The sequence below is a fragment of the Mesocricetus auratus genome, unplaced genomic scaffold (assembly GCF_017639785.1).
Source record: "Mesocricetus auratus isolate SY011 unplaced genomic scaffold, BCM_Maur_2.0 Super-Scaffold_2245, whole genome shotgun sequence".
In the NCBI taxonomy this organism is placed as follows: Eukaryota; Metazoa; Chordata; class Mammalia; order Rodentia; family Cricetidae; genus Mesocricetus; species Mesocricetus auratus.
In genome coordinates this window covers 45689964-45711988 of record NW_024429180.1, presented here as the reverse complement: position 1 = coordinate 45711988, position 22025 = coordinate 45689964, and the positions used below count along the sequence as shown (strand labels likewise).

Sequence of the window (22025 nt, the reverse complement as noted above, 5' to 3'; positions counted from 1 at the left end):
CAGGGATTGCACTCAGGTCATCAGGCTCGGCACCAACCTCTTTTACATCTGAGCAATCTCGCTGACTCCCCAGATCTACGGTTTCATCTAGAAACCATCCTGAACCACACATTAAGGGTGAAGAGATTCCTGCTCTGTAGACTTTAATTGTTAAGTAATGTGAAAGGGACAACCGCTTCCTTCCAATCGAGTTCATTTCCTAGGATAATCAGAAGACTGAGGCACAGGAGGACTCCTGAAGGGCTAGCTGAAATTTTTCACACCAATATTCAATATTCATCAGTAGACTTACTCTGACTTTAGGGGCAGCAGCTCGAAATTTCACATAAAATAGTGTGAAGGCATTGTCTGCATTAGGTACTGATGAGGGATCCTGAAAAAACATGACGGATAGGGAAGAAAAATATTAACAAACACATATTTACTCAAAAAAGGAACACTAACCATTTCGTATGTCTAAAGCTTAGCCTCCATTCCAACCAAAAGCTTAGAAAATACCAAGGAGAGGCTATATGTTAATACTGTTATAAGCTGAGAATTAATGAAGCTATCATCTCTCACCTTTATAGTTAAAATTTAGCCTTTGCTACTTGAATTTTGGCAGTAAGTAGAACTGAATTTAGACTTAAAGTGTTACTTATAGAGTAAGACACTGGTCAAATTTTTTACATCTCTGACCTTCAGAGCATATCATTGAGGAAGTAAGTTTTTAAATTTCCATTACCTCTTTCTTCTGCCTTAGTAGGGACTGAAGTCAAGGCCTGGCACATTCTAGGCACTGATCTACCTTGAAGCAACATCCCCAGACTATCTTTACTTTGAGGCCAGTCTCTCTGACTGAGTTACACAAACTATCTTGAACTCACTGTATATCCCAGAGTGGCCTTGAGCTACTCATCCTTCTGCCTCCATCACCAAACAACACAGGTCATAGGTATGTCCAGCTGAAAAGTGACTTCAAAAGTAAGATATAGCCTGGATGGTCTTTCCTTGGGGACCATCCTAGACAGTTGTACTCTTATTTTCTAACCTAGTCAGTATGTGTTACTTTTGTACCTAGCATCTACTAATTTGTAAATCTTTTTCATCATTTTTACTAGTTATTATTTCTAAATACATTCACTGTGACAGCAAGGACCTCACAAGCTCCTTTTTCCACCATACAGTTTCTAATACAATACTAAACATTGGACACACTCAATAGAAACATGCATTAGGCAGGGTACAGTTGTGCATACCTGCAATCCCAGCATCCAAGGAGCAAGAGGACCACAAGGTCAAGGCCAGGCTGAGCAACACAGTGACACCTTGTCTCAAAACCCCATGGGCTGAACGTGTGACTCAGTGATAAGAGTGCTTGTCTGGGGTGTCCAAGGCCCTGGGTGCAAGTAAAGCACTGTAGTAGCTATTCATGGCCAAAGCCATGAGTTCTAAGGGCTGACTACATCTGCATGACACATACATACATAGAAACAAGTCCAAGAAGTGTGAACAGAGCCCAGCACTATTTGATAAATTATAAAATGAGATATAAGCTACTTGTTACCTGAAACATTCTTTTTAGTTTTTTCATAAAAATACTGACAGGAAATAAATCAAAAATAGTAAAATTAAGTTTAAATGGTAGATGATTAAAAAGAATTTTCCTCTTTTTAAATATTTTCCATGGTGTTAAGGGTTGAAAACAGGACTTTATAAAACTAAGCATAGGCTGTACTAGCTAAGCTATATGGGATAGTCCTATTTCTCTATTATAAGAATGGCAGCATATACTCTTAAGAGTAAAAATTTAATTCTATAGTATTAATTCAGACAAAGGTTGTGGAAGGCAAATAAATCAAAATCAAGGAGTCAGTAGGATCACTTAACTCACCCTTTTTAGTAACTGATTTGTGAGAGTCTGCAGTGTGTTCACAGTATATGTCTTCATGAGGTGCAAAGCTTTAGAAAGACATTGTTTAAACTTCAGTAAGTATACAGGATAATCTTTAAAATTAGGCTGTAAAACAAAGAAATTTACAAAAGAAATAAATATTAACAATAAGCAAACTTTCAGTGAGAACCAAGGCATCCTCTATGCAAAGCAATCCATGGAGCTGTGTAGATCATGAGCTCCGTGATGAAGACCCTTGAAGGACTGGGTCGCAGCCAATCCTCTGTGCTGGCACTCAGCAGGCTCAGTCAGCATTTGCAGCTGCAAACAAAATCAATGTCAGAGCCCCACTAACCCTGAGGCTGGTGTTAAGTAAGACCTACTAGGAACAGAATGGAGCTAGCGAAAATAATACCAGCAGTGTGTCCTTGGGAGATCAGGAAATGGCTAAAATGAAAGGACTCATCCTTCTGGGATCCCCTGCACCCCCCACCCTACCTAGTAACTAGATTTCCAAAGAGTGTCTCACGCATTCATCAATGAACACCTTAAATGTCACATTCTTTTAGGTAGGATAAAGCAGAATCAGAGGGCCCTTTCCACTCCAGGAGACACTCGGAGACCGGAAACTACTAAGAACAGCAACCAAAAAAGTAATAGTTTTTCTTCCAAATGCTATAGATATGAGTCATCCCTCAATACCCTGACAGCACTAATTCCAGGACCCCAAAGGATTTACCAAATGTGTATCCTCCTAAGGAAGGATACTTTATATTACCAAGTTACTTATGAGACTAATGTAATGTAAATGCTATACCATTCAGGGAACACTGACAAGGAAAACAGGCTGTACATGTTCAATACAAACAAAACAAAAGGTTCTTTATAATCTTTGTGATATACAAGTGATTGAATCCTCCTAAGAAAGCCATATAGATAGAGCTAACTATACCTTTCCACTGGGAAAAAAATAATTGTATTAGTGATATAGTAGAAATGTTAGTATTTTAAAAATTTTAAAGTATGACTTACATGAGATGAAATGTATGTTATACAATCATCTAATTTGGCCAGCATAGGGATAAATCCTTCACTATTCACAGACAACGTGGGAGAATTCAATTTCTTCAAGTAGAAGGAAAAGAAACAACAAAAAAGTAAACAATGAAAATTATTAGCTAGAATTAACATATTTCTTTTTAAATATAACAGTGTAATTTTAGGCTAATGACATAGTCTTTAGCAATCACTAAAATATCCTCAACTGTGTCTATGTTTAACAACCTAGTAAGCTCAACCTATTTAAAAAATAAATAAAAATAGGCAGAAAAGAACCCAGAAGTGTTTTTACTATGCTGCTGTGCAACAATAAACTGAATTAACACATCATGGACCCAGATGTCCCGCTTTCTACCACTTCACACATGTAATCTGTTTACATTTGGACACTGGCCACATTCTGATGGCTAAAGGACTAACTAGCAGTCACAGCACTTACTGAGCATGCTCATGGGGCCCTGGGTTCAATTTCTAAGACAGGAAAGAAAAGCCAACTATTACTAGCTATTTATTCTGTCTTGATACAGAAGTGGTTTGCCAGTGAACCAATCCCACAGCATCCCACGTCTAAATGGCTGCCAGCTTTAGTTTTATGTCTTTAACATTAAGCTATAATAATTACAATTATTTTAATAATTTAATAACATCATTTATAAATAATTATGACTAACTACAAGACAGAAACACAGAAACAGAGTTTACCCAGAAGTCCTTATTATCTGCTTTATGAGTACTACCTGCTTCTTCAAACTCAACATGAGAAGTGGCTTAAAAATGCATGAATGGTATTACAGAAACACAGCAAGACTTTTTTTTTTTTTTTTTTTTGAGACAGGGTTTCTCTGTATTGTTTTGGAGGCTGTCCTGGAACTTGCTCTGTAGACCAGGCTGGCCTCGAACTCACAGAGATCCGCCTGCCTCTGCCTCCCGAGTGCTGGGATTAAAGGCGTGCACCACCACCGCCAGGCTCCACAGCAAGACTTAAACCTGAAGATTTATTATCCTGATTTTCACAGCTTATAGGGAAAATTCTACAACAAGTAACCAACAGAGAGTAACAACAACACAATTGAAGAAATTGTACTTAAGTCACATGTGGAAAGTTCTGAACCGATAATGATATCTTGCTCAAATCAGATGCTCCATCAAAGAACAACTATTAAGTTCAAGTATCATTTTATATTCTTTGTGTTTGTTTGTTTGCTTTTTGTTTTTTGAGACAGGGTTTCTCTGTGTAGCCTTGTAGACCAGGCCGGCCTTAAACTCACAGAAATCCACCTGCCTCTGCCTCTGCCTCCCAAGTGCTGGGATTAAAGGCAAGTGCCATCACCACCTGGTGTATCATTATATTCTTGGAGATTACCACAAAAGGGAAATATAAAATATCACTAACTTTACAGAAAAGTACAACACACTTACTGTGTTAATTGTCTCCAATTCATTGAAATAGGACAGCTTCTGCTGGATGTGCTCAGCAAGGTCAGCAAGTTCCGACTCACATGTTAGAGAGAAAAACCAATTATTATAAAAATACACCACTCGGTACCCTAATGTCAAAATCACTTTGAACAGAGTTAAATTTGACATTGAAGTTTAAATCAGGTATAAGACTTCAGAATGGTGCTCAAGTATTTCTGTACCCATGAACAAAAGGAGACAACAATTAGTATTATATAATCTTTTATAAAACTAAGTGCCTGCCTTTTGGAAACACAAAAATACAGAAAAAATTCTGAAATATAGTAACTTCAATGCTCTATCTGCAGCTCACAAGTTTAAGTACAACCTCCTCAGGCAGCTGATTAAAGACAAAAACCCTATGAGGCCAGCATGCTTTACAAAGTCCAGAACAGTGAGGGCTGCACAGAGAAACCCTGTCTCGAAAACAAAACAAAAAAAGAAAAAAAAACAAATACACAAACAAAAAAAACACCATTAATGCACTCTGCTTTTCTGAAAAGGTCAGTAATGGTGGATAGAGTAAAGCAACCAGTACCCTGCAGCTGAACCTAGCAGATCAAAACAAGGAGGTCTGCCTCTGGCTCTGCTCCCTTTCCAGTAATCTGCCTGATACAGAGCAACCTTCAGCATCTACTCAGAGAAATCAAGGAAATTAAGATTAAACGGCATTCACTCCCCATTACCTGCTCTTTCAGGAGCTGTTCACAGGCTTCGTGAAGAGTCCCTGTCTTATTGGACACGAAAAGGTACTGCTTCTGCAGTGACTCCAGATGCTGCAGGGCGCTGCTCACATCACTCAGTATGGCATCACACTGTTCCTGAAACCCAGACAAGTAATCCCTCATCTGTCTAGAAAACAGAACCAAGAGGGGATTGGCAAGAATATTTCCCCCAATAAACAGAGTCAACAAACAATACGGTCCCATCCTTTCCAAAATTATAAATTCCAGGTGGAAAATCTGACCTACTCTTCCAAAATGTGTAACACTCAGATTTACAGCAAAAGCTAGCCCATAAATTACTCCAATGCTTAGGAAGATGAGTCACTGACACCACAAACAATAAAAGGAATTAGCCTTAGAGCCATGATCTGGTTTCCTGCATGTAAGTCAATAAACCACAGGCATCAACCTTCAAAGATGGGGACATCAGGACATCCCAAGGCAGTAAATACGGTAGGTTACTCCTTCCAATAACTGCCACCTCTAACGACCATATGATGTGAAAAGAATTTTGGATTTGAGACTAGAAGACACTAGTAAAAACTGCAGCTCTACCTAAGCCCAAATGACACTGGTATTTAATGCGTCCAAGCCTCAGGTTGGCCATTTGTAAAACAGGAATGATAACGTTTCCTTGAAGACCTGCTATTGATACAGTAGGATTACACATCCATAGCACACTGCCTAGCAATAATGGCCATGCCTATGCAGGCATAGTGATGCACGCCTTTAATCCCACCACTTGGGAGGCAAAGACAGGCAAATCTTTTGTGACTTTGAAGCCAGCTTGGCCTACACACTGAATTATAGGACAGTCAGGGATATTTAGTGAGACCCTGTCTCAAAAAAACAAAGACAAAAAACAAAAATTAATACCAGCTGTAAATAAATGTTTACTGAACATCAATGCAGAACTCATAGTCTAAACTTGGAGAAAAACTATAGGCTTCTTTCCCTATCCGCATATGCTAGCATATTCAATCCAGATGGCCATCCCTAAGGTCTTCCATCGATGTTTCTGAGACAACACCTCACATACAACTTCTTGATCCAAGTCCTTTCTGCAATTCTTTTTCTAAAATCACTTACAACTCCAATCCTTGCCCTGACTGGTATTAAGGAAAATCTGACTGCTAAGTTTTCTTGGTACCTTGAGATGACTATGATGTAAAACTCAGAATATCCAACAAATAAAGGACCCACACATACCTATATTTAGTTCCTTCATCCTGATCCATCTGAGTCTGCAGCTTTGCAAACCATGAGAAAAACTGGAAAACAAAGAGTATTCTTATGTCAATCACACTAAAACAGATAAATGAAAAGTGATTACATGATAGAGTACAAGTTAAAAGGCAGGCATTACCTAACTAAATCTTATTTCTAGGGCTTAGCCACCAATAATTAGCTTTGAGCTTTATGTTATGTGTGTGTATAATATATATATATATGTATATAAAACAATGACATACTATATTATATAGTACATAATATACATGATGTATTATGTTATATATTTTATATATATATATATAATATACATCACACACACACATACACCATCTATATGTCAGGAAAAGCAAAGGATATGAAAAGCACTGGTCATTCCCAGAGTCTAGTAAGGAACAGTACTAAAGACACATATTAAAAACTAATATTTCTTCTTAAGAAACTAATACCTGAAGCCAGGTGGTGGTAGCGCATGCCTTTAATCCCAGCACTCGGGAGGCAGAGGCAGGCGGATCTGCTTTTGGCTTATGAGAGCACTAGACACATAAGTGGTGCACAGACATACATGCAGGCAAAATATCCACTTGCATAAAATAAAAATGAAAACTGAAAGAGAATATGGACTTGGAGCTATATCTGCCCCTACACCAATGTTACATAAACCTCCCATTATTTAAAAAGATAAAATCTGGCATGGTTATATATGCCTGCAATGCCAGCACTTAGAAAGCTGAAGCAAGAGGATCACAAGTTCAAGGCCAGCCTGGGCTGTACTACATAGTAAAACACTGGGGAAGGGATGGGAGAGGAGGGAAAAAGAGAAGAAAAACAAACAAAAGCCAGGTGGATAAGTGTAGTCGGATGTTTTCCTCTGTCTCACCGGGTCCCACTAGACTGGTTCCTCTCCCGCCCACCAGGTCCCCACAGCCGATTAAGAAATAATTGCTCAGGGGTTAATATATCAATTACAACTACCTAAGTTTTAACTTTTTTTTCTTTGTTTTTGTCTTAGACACAGAGCCTATGTACTATGAAGCCCAGGATGCCCTTGAGCTTGCTAAATATCCAGACTCAGAAACTAAAGACCCAAAAGGTAAGTAACTTGCTGAAACTCACAATGATGGTAAGTAATGGAGCTGACAGCAGGAGCAGATGTGAGTCAGCCTAACTAACTACAGCAGGAGCAGATGTGAGTCAGCCTAACTAACTACAGCAGGGGCAGATGTGAGTCAGCCTAACTAACTACAGCAGGGGCAGATGTGAGTCACCTAACTAACTACAGCAGGAGCAGATGTGAGTCAGCCTAACTAACTACAGCAGGGGCAGATGTGAGTCAGCCTAACTAACTACAGCAGGGGCAGATGTGAGTCACCTAACTAACTACAGCAGGGGCAGATGTGAGTCAACCTAACTAACTACAGCAGGAGCAGATGTGGGTCAGCCTAACTAACTAGAGCAGGGGCAGATGTGAGTCAGCCTAACTAACTACAGCAGGAGCAGATGTGAATCAGCCTAACTAACTACAGCAGGGGCAGATGTGAGTCAACCTAACTACTACAGCAGGAGCAGATGTGAGTCACCTAACTAACTACAGCAGGAGCAGATGTGGGTCAGCCTAACTAACTAGAGCAGGGGCAGATGTGGGGGCAGATGTGGGTCAGCCTAACTAACTACAGCAGGAGCAGATGTGAGTCAGCCTAACTAACTACAGAGGAGCAGATGTGAGTCAGCCTAACTAACTACAGCAGGGGCAGATGTGAGTCAGCCTAACTAACTACAGCAGGGGCAGATGTGAGTCAGCCTAACTAACTACAGAGGAGCAGATGTGAGTCAGCCTAACTAACTACAGCAGGAGCAGATGTGAGTCAGCCTAACTAACTACAGCAGGAGCAGATGTGGGTCAGCCTAACTAACTACAGCAGGGGCAGATGTGAGTCAGCCTAACTAACTACAGCAGGAGCAGATGTGAGTCAGCCTAACTAACTAGAGCAGGGGCAGATGTGAGTCACCTAACTAACTACAGCAGGGGCAGATGTGAGTCAACCTAACTAACTACAGCAGGAGCAGATGTGGGTCAGCCTAACTAACTAGAGCAGGGGCAGATGTGAGTCAGCCTAACTAACTACAGCAGGGGCAGATGTGAGTCAACCTAACTAACTACAGCAGGAGCAGATGTGGGTCAGCCTAACTAACTATAGCAGGAGCAGATGTGAGTCAGCCTAACTAACTAGAGCAGGGGCAGATGTGAGTCACCTAACTAACTACAGAGGAGCAGATGTGAGTCAACCTAACTACTACAGCAGGAGCAGATGTGAGTCACCTAACTAACTACAGCAGGAGCAGATGTGGGTCAGCCTAACTAACTAGAGCAGGGGCAGATGTGGGGGCAGATGTGGGTCAGCCTAACTAACTACAGCAGGAGCAGATGTGAGTCAGCCTAACTAACTACAGAGGAGCAGATGTGAGTCAGCCTAACTAACTACAGCAGGGGCAGATGTGAGTCAGCCTAACTAACTACAGCAGGAGCAGATGTGAGTCAGCCTAACTAACTACAGAGGAGCAGATGTGAGTCAGCCTAACTAACTACAGCAGGAGCAGATGTGGGTTGGCCTAACTAACTACAGCAGGAGCAGATGTGAGTCACCTAACTAACTACAGCAGGAGCAGATGTGAGTCAGCCTAACTAACTACAGCAGGAGCAGATGTGAGTCAGCCTAACTAACTACAGCAGGAGCAGATGTGGGTCAGCCTAACTAACTACAGCAGGGGCAGATGTGAGTCAGCCTAACTAACTACAGCAGGAGCAGATGTGAGTCAGCCTAACTAACTATAGCAGGAGCAGATATGAGTCAGCCTAACTAACTACAGCAGGGGCAGATGTGAGTCAGCCTAACTAACTACAGCAGGAGCAGATGTGGGTCAGCCTAACTAACTATAGCAGGAGCAGATGTGAGTCAGCCTAACTAACTACAGCAGGAGCAGATGTGAATCAGCCTAACTAACTACAGCAGGGGCAGATGTGGGGGCAGATGTGGGTCAGCCTAACTAACTACAGCAGGAGCAGATGTGGGGGCAGATGTGGGTCAGCCTAACTAACTACAGCAGGAGCAGATGTGGGGGCAGATGTGGGTCAGCCTAACTAACTACAGCAGGAGCAGATGTGAGTCAGCCTAACTAACTACAGCAGGAGCAGATGTGAGTCACCTAACTAACTACAGCAGGAGCAGATGTGAGTCAGCCTAACTAACTACAGCAGGAGCAGATGTGAGTCAGCCTAACTAACTACAGCAGGAGCAGATGTGGGTCAGCCTAACTAACTACAGCAGGGGCAGATGTGAGTCAGCCTAACTAACTACAGCAGGAGCAGATGTGAGTCAGCCTAACTAACTATAGCAGGAGCAGATGTGAGTCAGCCTAACTAACTACAGCAGGGGCAGATGTGAGTCAGCCTAACTAACTACAGCAGGAGCAGATGTGGGTCAGCCTAACTAACTACAGCAGGAGCAGATGTGAATCAGCCTAACTAACTACAGCAGGGGCAGATGTGGGGGCAGATGTGGGTCAGCCTAACTAACTACAGCAGGAGCAGATGTGGGGGCAGATGTGGGTCAGCCTAACTAACTACAGCAGGAGCAGATGTGGGGGCAGATGTGGGTCAGCCTAACTAACTACAGCAGGAGCAGATGTGAGTCAGCCTAACTAACTACAGCAGGGGCAGATGTGGGGTGGCCTAACTGTGGCAGAAGCAGATGTGAGGGCAGATGTGGGTCGGCCTAACTACAGCAGGAGCAGGTTAGGTAACCTAACTCTACAACAAGAGTAGATGTAAATCAACCTAACTCTACAACAGTAGTAGACATAAGTCCACCTAACTCTACCACAGAGTAGATGTAAGTCAACCTAATTTTACAACAGGAGAACTCCTAGGTCAGACTAACTACAGCAAGAGCTTTCCTTTGCTTTCTTCGCTGCCTCTTTTGACTTACAATGCATGTGGTTCAGTACATCTGCTTTATGTTTCATTTGGAAATGCCTAAGCTTTAACTCTTTTTTTTTGTCTTTGTTTTTGTCTTAGGCACAAAGTCTATGTATTGTATAACCCAGGATGCCCTTGAACTTGCTATATATCCAGGCTGGCCTCAAACTAGTGATCTTCCTGTCTCAGCCAGCACTAACTCTCTCCTTCAAGTACTACCTGGACCCAACCCTGCAAAGCTCCCAAGATCAGATGAGATCAGTATGTTCAGGGTGGTGTAGGCATAGAGAGCTCCAACTCTCTTAAGTCAGAGAGAATAAACAGGGAAGTATCTGCAGAAACTGCTACACATTTCGGTTTGTAATTAGCAGTAAGGAAATACCAAAATACAGGCTAAATTACTATAAAATAATTTTAAATGTTCATCTAAAGAAAACATTTAGGATTTTAAAAGAGAATTACCAAGCAGCAAGTAGAGAAGGATGTATGTATGTGTATCTAGATGTACATATTTTTATAAAGATTTATTCTTATCTTTTTAAAAAATTATTTTATCTGTGTGAGTGTTTTGCCTGTGTGTATGTCTATACCATGTGTATGTCTGGTGCCCACAAAAGTCAAAAGAAGGTTTCAGAAACCCTGGATCTGAAGCTAAAATGTGAGAAGCCAGGCGTTGGTGGCACACTTAGGAGGCAGAGGCAGGAGGATCTCTGTGCATTCAAGGCTAGCCTGGTCTACAGAGCAAGAGCTATACACAGAGAAATCCTGTCTCAAAAACCAAGCAAACAACAACAACAACAAAAAAAAAACAGCTCTTAGCAGCCCGATGTGGGTGCTAGGAATCAAACTCAGAACCCCTGGAAAGTAGCCAGTACTTTTTTAACCATAAGCCATCTCTCCAGCCCAATTAGGTTATCCTATTACCTTACTGCCAGTATAATTGGGCAATGTGGTGGTTTGAATAAGAATGGCCCCCCAGAACTCATAGATTTGAAAGTTTGGTCACCAAGGAGATAGGTGACGAAGAACAGCATTCAATCTTCCTAGAGCTCTAGAATGCCGATATTATTATGCTGTGGCAGACATTTTTACTGAGACATCTAGAATAATCCAATGTCCCTAGGAAAGATGGTACCATTTATTTACCTGCTGTGCAGTCTCAATTCTTTCCTCTTCCATTCCTAAGGCAGTGAAGCCCTTCAAGAGGATGTCTTCTGTAGATCCGGGCACCACAGCAGTCAGCTCGATAGGCAGTGACTGGGAGGCTAAGCTGCAGACATCTTCAATTGGGAGCTTGAAAAAGGAAGCCACAAGACATTTAGCTTGAAACTTTTCTTAAATCAACTCAATTTGTTCTGTCTTGTTCTCAAAGAGAATGAATTACTTCCTTTAAATCCTCCAAGATCAGGAAATGTCACACAATACTAACAATTTCCGCTAGCCCTCTTTGGGACGGATGTGACTCTCAAGATGTCGTAAACAGGACACCAGTGTCACTCAGTAGCAAGGTCTGATTGTTGAGTGGCTTTCTAACAGTGGGATGAGTCTATGCAGAACCACTTGAGCCTGTATGAACTACCAACCGACAAAGGGAAAGCTGTGTGCTACTGCAAGTAGTGTGTTCTCTACAGGATCAAACACAAAGGCCTGACCAAGCAACAGAACTAACAAACCACAACCATTCATTAGCAAACTGCCTCCTCCTACCACCTGCATCCATGACCTCATCTACCACCTCATCTCCACTGACACACTGTGAGATTCAATGGCAGAGAAGAGACTAGGAAAGATCTGAGCTCCTATGGTTCCAGAAGTCCAGGGACAAGGCCTCCCTGTGACACCAATACTGCACTCTCTCACTTCCCATTACTAATGATACTTTAGCTCCAATATTAATTGAGCTGAAGTCACATACCAGATAAGCTGTTTTTAGACCTAAAAGGAACTGAAGTGGGTGGCAGGGAAAGTAACAGGGCCTACTGTGAGGTTCAGTTCTACTTTTCAGCCCTCATCATGGCATTTAAAGTCTTCCAACATAAGACATGACTCAAGGTCTTAGGAAATTGCTTTCTTTCTAAATGCAGATATTCCATGTAAAGACAGGGCTTTTTTCATTACAGCTCAAATTAGATAGATGCATAAATATCCCACTACTAATCTAGAAACAAGAGTCTTTTTTTTTTTTTTTGGTTTTTCGAGGCAGGGTTTCTCTGCAGCTTTGAAGGCTGTCCTGGAACTAGCTCTTGCAGACCAGGCTGGTCTGGAACTCACAGAGATCCGCCTGCCTCTGCCTCCCGAATGCTGGGATTAAAGGTGTGCGCCACCACCGCCCAGCAAAACAAGAGTCTTGAATATGGGGAGGTTACGTCTGTGTCCACATGGGGCTATACTTACACGGTAAACACACTGAAGTGAAGCCTGGTTGAAAGCCTCTTGCTTATGTACAAGCTGGATGGCATTGGAGAAATTCATGATTCTAGTTCTCAATTTCTCCTCTTACCACAAACAGATCCTGTAGCCATATCAAGACTACTGTGAGGACCAAAGAAGAAAGCATTGGCTTCTTCGAGCGTGTGAGCAAACAGCAGGCCACAATAGCAAACATGATCAGGAAGGTCCCTGTACACACATGAGTCGGACTCAAGAGCAAGGAGGATCCTAGCCAAATGCAAATGCCTAATTGGGACATAACGCACATAAACTCTTGCTGAACGTAGCATAAGCCCTGGTATAAAAGTGCTGTGACCCAGCAAGAATTAGCTTCTCAAACTCAGTGAAATTTATCTTGAGTCTAAAGTGTCACCAGCAACTGTGTGCTGCCATTAAGAGTTCTGAAGACAGAACTGTTAACTGAGATAAAATGTGTACACCTTCACTGTGGAAGCACCCTAATTAACCAACAAGGACTCGTCTCTCTCACTCACTCACTCACTCACACACACACACACACACACACACATACACATACACACCAAGACAACACTGCATGTACAACACTTAACATAAGACCTATCCCATAGTAAATACTCAATAAAATTGAATTGCTGACATTAGAAGTACTTTTTATTATTCCTATTAATAAAATCATAGTTCTTTATTACTCCTACTTAGGAGCAGCAACAGAATAAATTTACTGATCTGAATCTACACTGCTTCTTGAGAACAGAATAGTAACTAAGCTGTCTTTGCAGCATTGTATTAAAGTAAAAGTTCTGTAACAAGAGATCATGGTTAAGGTAGGTAAGATGTAAAGCGGAGACAGAAATGTAAGTAGTACATGGTAAGAAGATGTAAAGGGAAAAAGTAAAGTCTCCAGCTTGGATTTGACAAACATCCCAGTTAACAACGCCCGGATGAAGAGAGTGAAATGCGTGCTGCTTGCACACAAACATGCAAAAGCCAAATACTTACAAAAGCATAAGTATTCTTTTTTAATCATTGTGGTTATTTAGCACTTGTGTGCGACCTCTTGTGGAAGTCAGTTCTCTCCTTCCTCCATGTGGGTCCAGAGACTGAACTCAGGCTCAATCAGCTTGACCACAGAGACTTTCACTCACTAAGCCATCTTGCCAGGCAGCATTAAGTCATCTTAAATACATCATAGCCTAGGCTGAAGGATAACCCTGCAAATTAAATCCAGGGGGAAAGGGTGGAGAGACGGCTCAGGGATCACAAGCACTTGTTGCTCTTGCAGAAGACCTGGGTTCAGTTCCCAGTACCCACAAGGTGACTCACAACCATCCGTAACTCCAGTTCCAGGGGACCTGACAGCCTCTTCTGACCTTGCAGGCACTAAGCACAAGCATGGTACACATACAGACATACAGACAAAGCACTCACACACATAAAACACATCAAACTGGAGAAAGATGGACATTTCCAGTGACAGTCAAATATTGACTCTCTTGTGGGAGACGACGGGGAAAGAGAATGATAAGCACCATCCAAGTGTCACCAAACACTAGGACTAGAAGGTAAGTGGAAGCATCTGGAAGCCACTGACTTAGGAAGAATCCATACCTACTCACAAACTCCACTAGAGATCTGTGGGAAAGGTTGTGACCAAGGTGGCGCCGACCCGCAGGAGAGGAGCGGTTGCTACCATGTGGAAAGCAGGACACAAAGCCTGGCTAGCCCTTTCTCCTCCGTGGGCAAACACCCTAGGCCACTGAGTGGGGTGGGGAGCTGCAACTCCTGTCAGCCACAAAACACAGCACCCTATTATAGCTGAAAGGGGGAAAAGGAAATCTTCCACTCTGGACAACAGACAAGAAACCACACAGGACCCAGGACATCAGAGTAAACAGACCCAACGGCAAAGCCCCGCCTCCAAGGCTGGGGACAAAGGACCTGTCTATAATTGAGGCTGGGTCTGGACAACAGAAAATTCCTGACTATTTCAAGCTAGTAAAATTCATAATATAGATATCTTGTTTGGTTGCTAAGTCTTTACATTGATTTTTTAAGTGTACCGTGCATTAATTTCTGTCATTTCAAATGAAACCAAGAGGTCATAGACATGTGCTCAGTTTATTTTAAACCAAAAAAAAAATGTCATTTTCTAAATTACCAGAAAAAACTCTAGATCCATGAGAAGCTGCTCAGGATATCCCAGACACATTCTATAATCCAGTCAGGAGTAAATGTGAGCATCTAAGACTATATTTATCCACAAGCATTCAATTTGATTACCTCAAACACTAACACTAATTAATTTTCAATCCTAAGACCTTTAATTATGGACTGGAGAAGCAGCTCAGCAGTTAAGAGTTCCAGTTCGGTTCCCAGCACCCATGCCAGGTGTACACACCCAGAAAGCACACAGATTCAGATCAGTAAATTTAACCCCAGCTCCAGGGACTCCAACACTCTCTGCTAGCCTCCATGGTCATTCACTCTCATGCACAAACCCACACACAGACGCACTTACGTGTATATAATTAAAAATAAAATATACAGCCAACTGGCAGTGGTGGTGACTGTCTTTAATCCCGGCACTCAAGAGGGAGAGGCAAATGGATCCTGGGTTCAGTGCCAGTCTGGTCTACAGAGTGAGTTCCAAGACAGCCAGGGCTACACAGAGAAACCTGTCTCAAAAAGCAAAATAATAATAATAATAATAATAATAATATCCATAAAACTTTAAATACAAGAAGCAGAAGGGTCGGTCCTGTTTGCTCCCTTACTCTTACTAATAAGAAACTATTTTCTCTTAAACTAAGTAGAAAAGAAACCACAATACAATCACTTTAAAGAAAAACTTTCAAAAAGAAACACTTTAAAAAATATTTAAGGCTCTGGGCATTGGTGGCGCACACCTTTAATCCCAGCATTCGGGAGGCAGAGGCAGGCGGATCTCTGTGAGTTCGAGGCCAGCCTGGTCTACAAGAGCAAGGTCCAAGATAGCCTCCAAAACAATACAGAGAAACCCTGTCTCAAAAACCAAAAAAAAAAAAAAAAAAAAAAAACTTTAGGAAAACTTTTTAAAAAATGATTTTAAATAATAATTTAGCAACTTGCTTTTAGCAGCGTAAGAGGAAATTAACCCTTTGGGTACTTACGTCCCACTCAGTTCTTTTCACAACACAGCAGCACTTGAGTGGCAACTCAAGAGGCAGTGGGGCAGTGTCCCAGCATGCTGCCTCTGACTTCTCAGAGGAGCTGACCCCATCAGGACCTCCCTCAATGCACTGCCTGGACCTCAGGACAGAGCAGCACACCACCAGACAGACAAGAGCACAGATGTTGCTGGCCGTGTTGGGAAGCTATTGGACAGCCTATATAAATGGACATGAGCATACTAAATAATAATTATAACAAATCACACAGCACTACCTCACCAGCTAAGCCAATCCAAAAGAAGACAAAGGTCCCTTCCTCTCATAAGCCTTATTTCTTGGAAAATCCTGGCCTGGAGAAAAGGACTCTTAGACTCAATGGGATCAATCCATTCCCCAACTGAACAGACAACACTTTCTCTGTTTAGAGCATAGCATTGAAGTTGGAGTCTCAGAACCTTCCAAGGACCAAAACACTTTCTTATCTTCAGTCTTAGTGACACCTAAACTAGCTCCAGATTCTAATCTACTCTTTTAAAACATTCATTGTTTGAAAGAGATCACATGAATAATGTAACATTAGCGAGAAGCCTGCCATGCACCGCTTAAGCACATGGTTGCCTCTAGTTTTCACAAGTCCCCATGAGACAAGCTTCTATAACAAAGAAAACAGAAGCATGCAGAAGTTAATTGTCACACCAAGGTCACACACCTACGAGAAAATAACAGCTATAGCAGTAAGTTACAGACAGGTTTCAATGTAAATTATTTTAGCACTTCAACAAGAACTACTTAGCAGAAAGAAAAAGATCCTTGCTGCTGTAAGAAAATTTGCCTGGAATACAAGAAACCCCTCTACTGCAAATTCTTTTATCTAATGTAATATATATACAATATATCTTTTTGAAAAGAAAATAAGCACAATTTTCCAAGGTAAGGAATTTTTATGACTTTTTTCATTTTCTATGTGTGTTTTGCCTGTATGTCTGTATTTGCACATGCATGTTTAGTGCCCAGAGGTCAGAAGAGAACTACAGTTAAGGGAGTGTTGTGAACCACCATGGAAGTGCTAGGAATTGAACCTTGATCTTCTGCAAGAGCATAAAGAGCCTTTAACTGCTGAGCTGTCTCTCCAGCCCAGGTGTGCTTTTTTTATACGTGAGAAAGTTGCTTTCTAAAGATGTTAACCTCTTTATCATGTTTACTGAGTATTAGCTGAACACTAACTAGACCACTAAATCAGCCCTGTCTAATAGATCAGGAAATAATTTATTGAAACACTACAGAGAAGTCTATGAAAATACGCTAGTATGACAAATTAAAAGCAATGAATTCTTTTTTCAGCAATGAAGTTATCAGACATAGAACACTTTAGTACAGGGAAGTGAAAGCCTTCAGGATGTGCCCCTCCAAGATGCTGAAGGCGGTGTAAACAAGTTCTTTCTAATACGAGACCCTCCCAGAATACTTGGACCTGTTAAGTGCACCCTCTGAACGTTACTGACTAAGCCATTCCCAGGCTGGCTTCATGTCTTCCATGTCAGTTCTCGGGCGAGGCTGTCATTTTCTGTAAAAGGCCTCCCCTTCGCTTCTACATCCCCCCTGACTTTTAGGCCTCCCATGAAAAGGCATACCTCACCCATCTGGTCCCACCACCCAATGACTGGATCACCGTCTGTACCTTCTTGGTTTGTTAGTTGGATTTTTTTCTTCTCTTACTACAGGTTCATGATCTCCATAATTACGTCAATGCCCTAAAGCTGGAAATCTCATCTTTCCTATTCATTGCTATCCACAGTTCCTACCACAGTGGAGGTATGCGGCGAGGGGGCAGCATGGGATAACGGTAAGTATCGAGCACAGATAAGGAAGCGTGGTGCAGGACAGTAAGACTGTCATCTCTTCCAACCCTCTCCATATTAAATAAGGACGGAAACTTTGTTCCTAAGCCATGGCAACGACAACGAGGTTTCTTGTAGTGTTGGTCTCATGCCCCTGACTCTGTGAAGTCTAGACACACAGCTTCAATAATGGAGCACACAGATCATAAACAGACTGGGAAACACATAAGCCAGTTTCTGTGGTATAATGCTTAGCCAGCAATGGCAAGGCCCTCAATTTAATACCCAAACGCACGCACACACACACACACACACACACACACACACACACACACACACACCACACCTACCTATAACCCAGGGCATAAAGCATGACCAGATCAAAGAACTTTCCACCTGCTCCCTCGTTTACTCAATCTACTTCCTGTAAGACATCCTGGAGGTGGGCAGGCAAATGCACCTAGGAGCACCTACTTTTCCAGCACGGCACACAAAGGTGCAGAAAACGTTTCTAATCACGCCTCATAAAGTGTGAGGGCAAAGAGGGAAATGGCAAATTCAATCTGCATCTGAACTCCGAACTGATGCCTCCACCGTCAAACACCACCACCACTGCAAATAAAATAACCCAAAGTCTGGGCCTCGAAACCAGAAGACCCTGTCAAACATCTGAACAATTCGTAAAAAGAACTCCTACTATCATAACCAAACAGAATCATACAAACGGTACCATGCTTACTGCCCCAGTGGCAGGTGGACGGAAGCGCTGACACTAAAACCCAAAACTTAATAACTGAGTCAACTTGCAGAAGTAATTCTTTTTTTATTGCCTTGCCATAGGTTAAATAATTCTCATCTCCCATAACCTACAGCAAGAGTTCACGGCTTTGGTGTGTGATGAATGAAACTGTCACTCGGGGCCGACTCTGATCCCGAGTGTCCCTCCGCGCCGGGAGCCAGCGAGCCAGCTGACTCCCGGACGCAGCACTGCAGACTAGCGGGGCTCCAGAGGACGGCTCCCCAGGCTCACGGAAGCGGGGCGACCCTGACAATGGACATCTGGAGCAAGACGCTCGGGGCCAGGCTCAGGCCAACCGTCCCACGGCGCCGGGGGGAAGGCGGGGCCCTCGCGTGGACGTCCACGCCACCGGGCAGGGCCAGCCGGGGTGGCCGGCGGGCGAGGCTGGCATCGGGGCACGCGCTGGCCCCTCCCGCCGGACCCGCCACGGTGGCTCAGGAGGGCAGGCCGGGTCCCCGCAGCGGGCGGCCGGGCGCTGCCCACGCCCTCGCCTCACCTCGGCGGGCACCGGCAGGTTCTCCACCGCCGCCTTCAGCTCCAGCACCGAGTCCGTCTGCCTGTCTGTCAGCGGCGCCATCGAGTCGGGTCTCCGATCCCAGAGAGACAGCTTCTCGCGGGCGTCCCGCTCGGCCGCCGCCTCCGGCAGCAGCAGCAGCGCCGCCTCCGCCATCCCCGCCGCCCTGGGCCACTCAGGAGCGCACAGCCCGACCCGGACAGGCAGAGCCGGGAACTTCCGGGAGCACCGAGGCTTCCAGCGCCGCAGCCGCGGCGGGGCGGGCCCGAGCGCCCTGACCCCGGAAACGCTTCCCTGGCGTGGGGCGGGACCCAGGCCAGAAGAGACGTGGCTTTCGACCGAGGGTAAACATTTCCGGTTGAAGCGTACCTGAAGCTGGGGTGCGGGGGTGGTAAAAGACCGGCGTGAGCGGAAGTAGGTTTGCCCCTACCGGAAGCCTCTTCCTCGCCACCAGTAACTTTCTTGTGGTGTCGAGGTGTTTGGACGCGTTGGGATCGCAGAGGAAGATCTCCAAAGACCTACCGCTTCCTTGCTGTCAGACGGGGGCGGGTGATTTCCCTGTTGACATAGCAACCAAGAGCACAACTTTTTCGAATATGCAACTTCCCTTTTGGGAAGCAAGTTGGTGGAGACACAAATTCTAAGACGTACATATCAGGCTTCATTAATAGCATCAAACAACTGAAAGAAAAAAAAAAACCGGCCAACATTGAGGAACCGACCCAATAACTGACGATCCAAAGATGAAACTGGGAAAATTATTCTGCCATTTAAATCATGATACACATCGGGACGGCTACGCAAATAGTATTATTGGAGGAAACCTACATAGCTGAACAAATATACTTTATCAGTATATAAACTGAGTATATACTAATATAAACAAATTTGGGTAAATAAATGAAAAAGGAACAACTTTCTACTATACCAAAAAATTCCAAAATGCATACAGAAAAGTGAGGGAAATAAAAAGTCATCATTAGGACATCACAGTAATAATTGTAGCAGGCAAGATTAAAGGGTGGATACTGGCAGGAGCTGGCAAAAAGTTCCAGAAGAAATGGCAATTTGCATAGTTCCAGGTAATCTCCCCAAGACGTTTACCAATAAAGAGGAGGAAGTCAGGCCTGGTGATAGACACCTGCAAGGCCAGTACTTGGAAGACCGATGAACAAGGATTGCAACATATGAACAAGGATTGCAACATGTTCAAGGCCAACCTGGGCTAATAGCAAAACCTGGTCTCCAAAAAGGAGGAGGTTGAGGATATAATGACTTACAGTAGCAGATACCATCTTAATCATGTGATCTAACACAACATCGTTGTCATGAAATTCCTGGATGCGTGAATTAAGAGCATGATACTCCTTCTGTGCCATTCGGAACAAATATACAAACCTAGTTCTTGTGGAATATCCCTTTAACCATGCAAAGATGGGTTCCATGTGTTTATGCTGCATTTGTTTAACTTTGTAAAGATGTGCTGCCTTGGCTGCCTGAGGCACCTGATTGGTCTAGTTAAAAGCCAAACGGCCAGTAGCTAGGCAGGAGAGAGAATATGTAGAAGGAGGAATCCAGGCTGAGAAAAAGAAGAGAAAGTGGAGAGGGAATGGGGGAGACACCCAGGGCTAGTCAGCCAGGCAGCTGCCAGACAGACAGACAGACACGGAGTAGGCCACACATAATGAAAGAAGCGTAAAAAGCCCCAAGGCAAAACAGATGAGGTTAATTTAAGTGATAAGAGCTAGTGTGACAAGCATAAGCCAAGCACTCATAGCTAATACTAAGTCTCCATGTCATGATTTGGGAGCCGGTTGACGGCCGAAAAGAAAGCCTGCTACAAATTCTAGACACTGAAAAAAAAAAACCATATCACAACTGGACCAAGATCAGGGCGGGAGAGATGACTCCAGGGCTAAGAGAACTTGCTGCTCTTTTAGAAGACTCCAGTTCAGTCCTCAGCCCCCCACATCATACAGCTCTCAGTCACCTTAACTTCAGTTCCAGGGGACCCAACCTCTCCTCACCTCTCTGGGTACCCACATACACATGACACACACAAACACAAATAAAACAGTAAACCTAAAAAGAGTTTCAAAATAATAAAAAATAAAGTAATTTTTTAAAAAAAGGAATGACTGAGGAGCTGTCACATATAGACTAACCAGCCAAGACATCTCAGTGTAACATGGAATCTTGGACTGATTCCTGGAACAGAAAAGGGATAATTATGGTTAAGTTATAGAATAAAATATGATTCTATTTGAATAAAATGATTGCAATATAGTTTTCAAAATGAAACCACATACGATCCTATTGACCAAAGAAAACACCCCAAAGCACTGGGGGACCAGTGCTGTTACAGCCGTGGAGGGGCAGGGTGGGTTCTCAAGGCCTAAGACAAAGGCGCTGTTCTTGCTTGCTCTATTGTCACAAGCTGTAATGGAGAGGGCAGGGATGTGAAGTCATCGAAACAGTGCATCCTGGCATGTGCCTCCACCAGAGGACCTAAGTGCTTGGCCAATGACTCACTTCCCCTGCTGGCAGTTTAATGAGGCCAAATGTGTGTAACAGGTGCTACCATCCAAGCGAGAATTCCACTGTCCTGTGCATTTGAGAGTCACCAGCAGACAGCTGGTCTCCCTGACCTTTACAAGAACCAACTGTGTGAGAGAAGGTCCTCACCCCCTCCCCTTTCTATAGAGCAGTGTTGTCAGAGGTGTTGAGGAAACATAGCTAAGCACTGCCACTTGGTGGCCAGAAGGGCGCCCCTAATGACCTCCACTCGGTAGAGCCAGATCCTTGACTACACAGTGGAACGAATTTCAGGACAAAACAGAGTGAATAAAATTGCCACCAAGCCTGATGATGAGTTCACACTGGGAGAAGCAACCTTCAGAGGGTGTCCCTTATGTCCCCATGTATAGTGTTGCACACAAGCACTTCTCCCACACAGACACACAGACACACAGTAAGTAAATGAATGTAAAAT

General features: G+C 43.3%; 1 protein-coding gene across 1 annotated transcript in view; it reads right to left on the bottom strand.

Annotated features, from left to right (window-relative positions):
* The window catches only part of Cog3 (component of oligomeric golgi complex 3), a 56633-nt gene extending 37331 nt beyond the window's left edge, over positions 1-19302 (bottom strand). Inside the window, exons 1-8 of the mRNA XM_005070956.4 lie at positions 19016-19302; positions 11468-11614; positions 6325-6386; positions 5077-5242; positions 4352-4426; positions 2906-2998; positions 1874-1999; positions 293-373 (exon numbers count right to left, since the gene is read on the bottom strand). Of these exons, the coding sequence (XP_005071013.1) occupies positions 293-373; positions 1874-1999; positions 2906-2998; positions 4352-4426; positions 5077-5242; positions 6325-6386; positions 11468-11614; positions 19016-19189 (924 nt within the window). The 5' untranslated portion in view covers positions 19190-19302. The remainder of the gene's footprint in view (positions 1-292; positions 374-1873; positions 2000-2905; positions 2999-4351; positions 4427-5076; positions 5243-6324; positions 6387-11467; positions 11615-19015) is intronic.
* Between the last annotated feature and the right edge of the window lie 2723 nt (positions 19303-22025).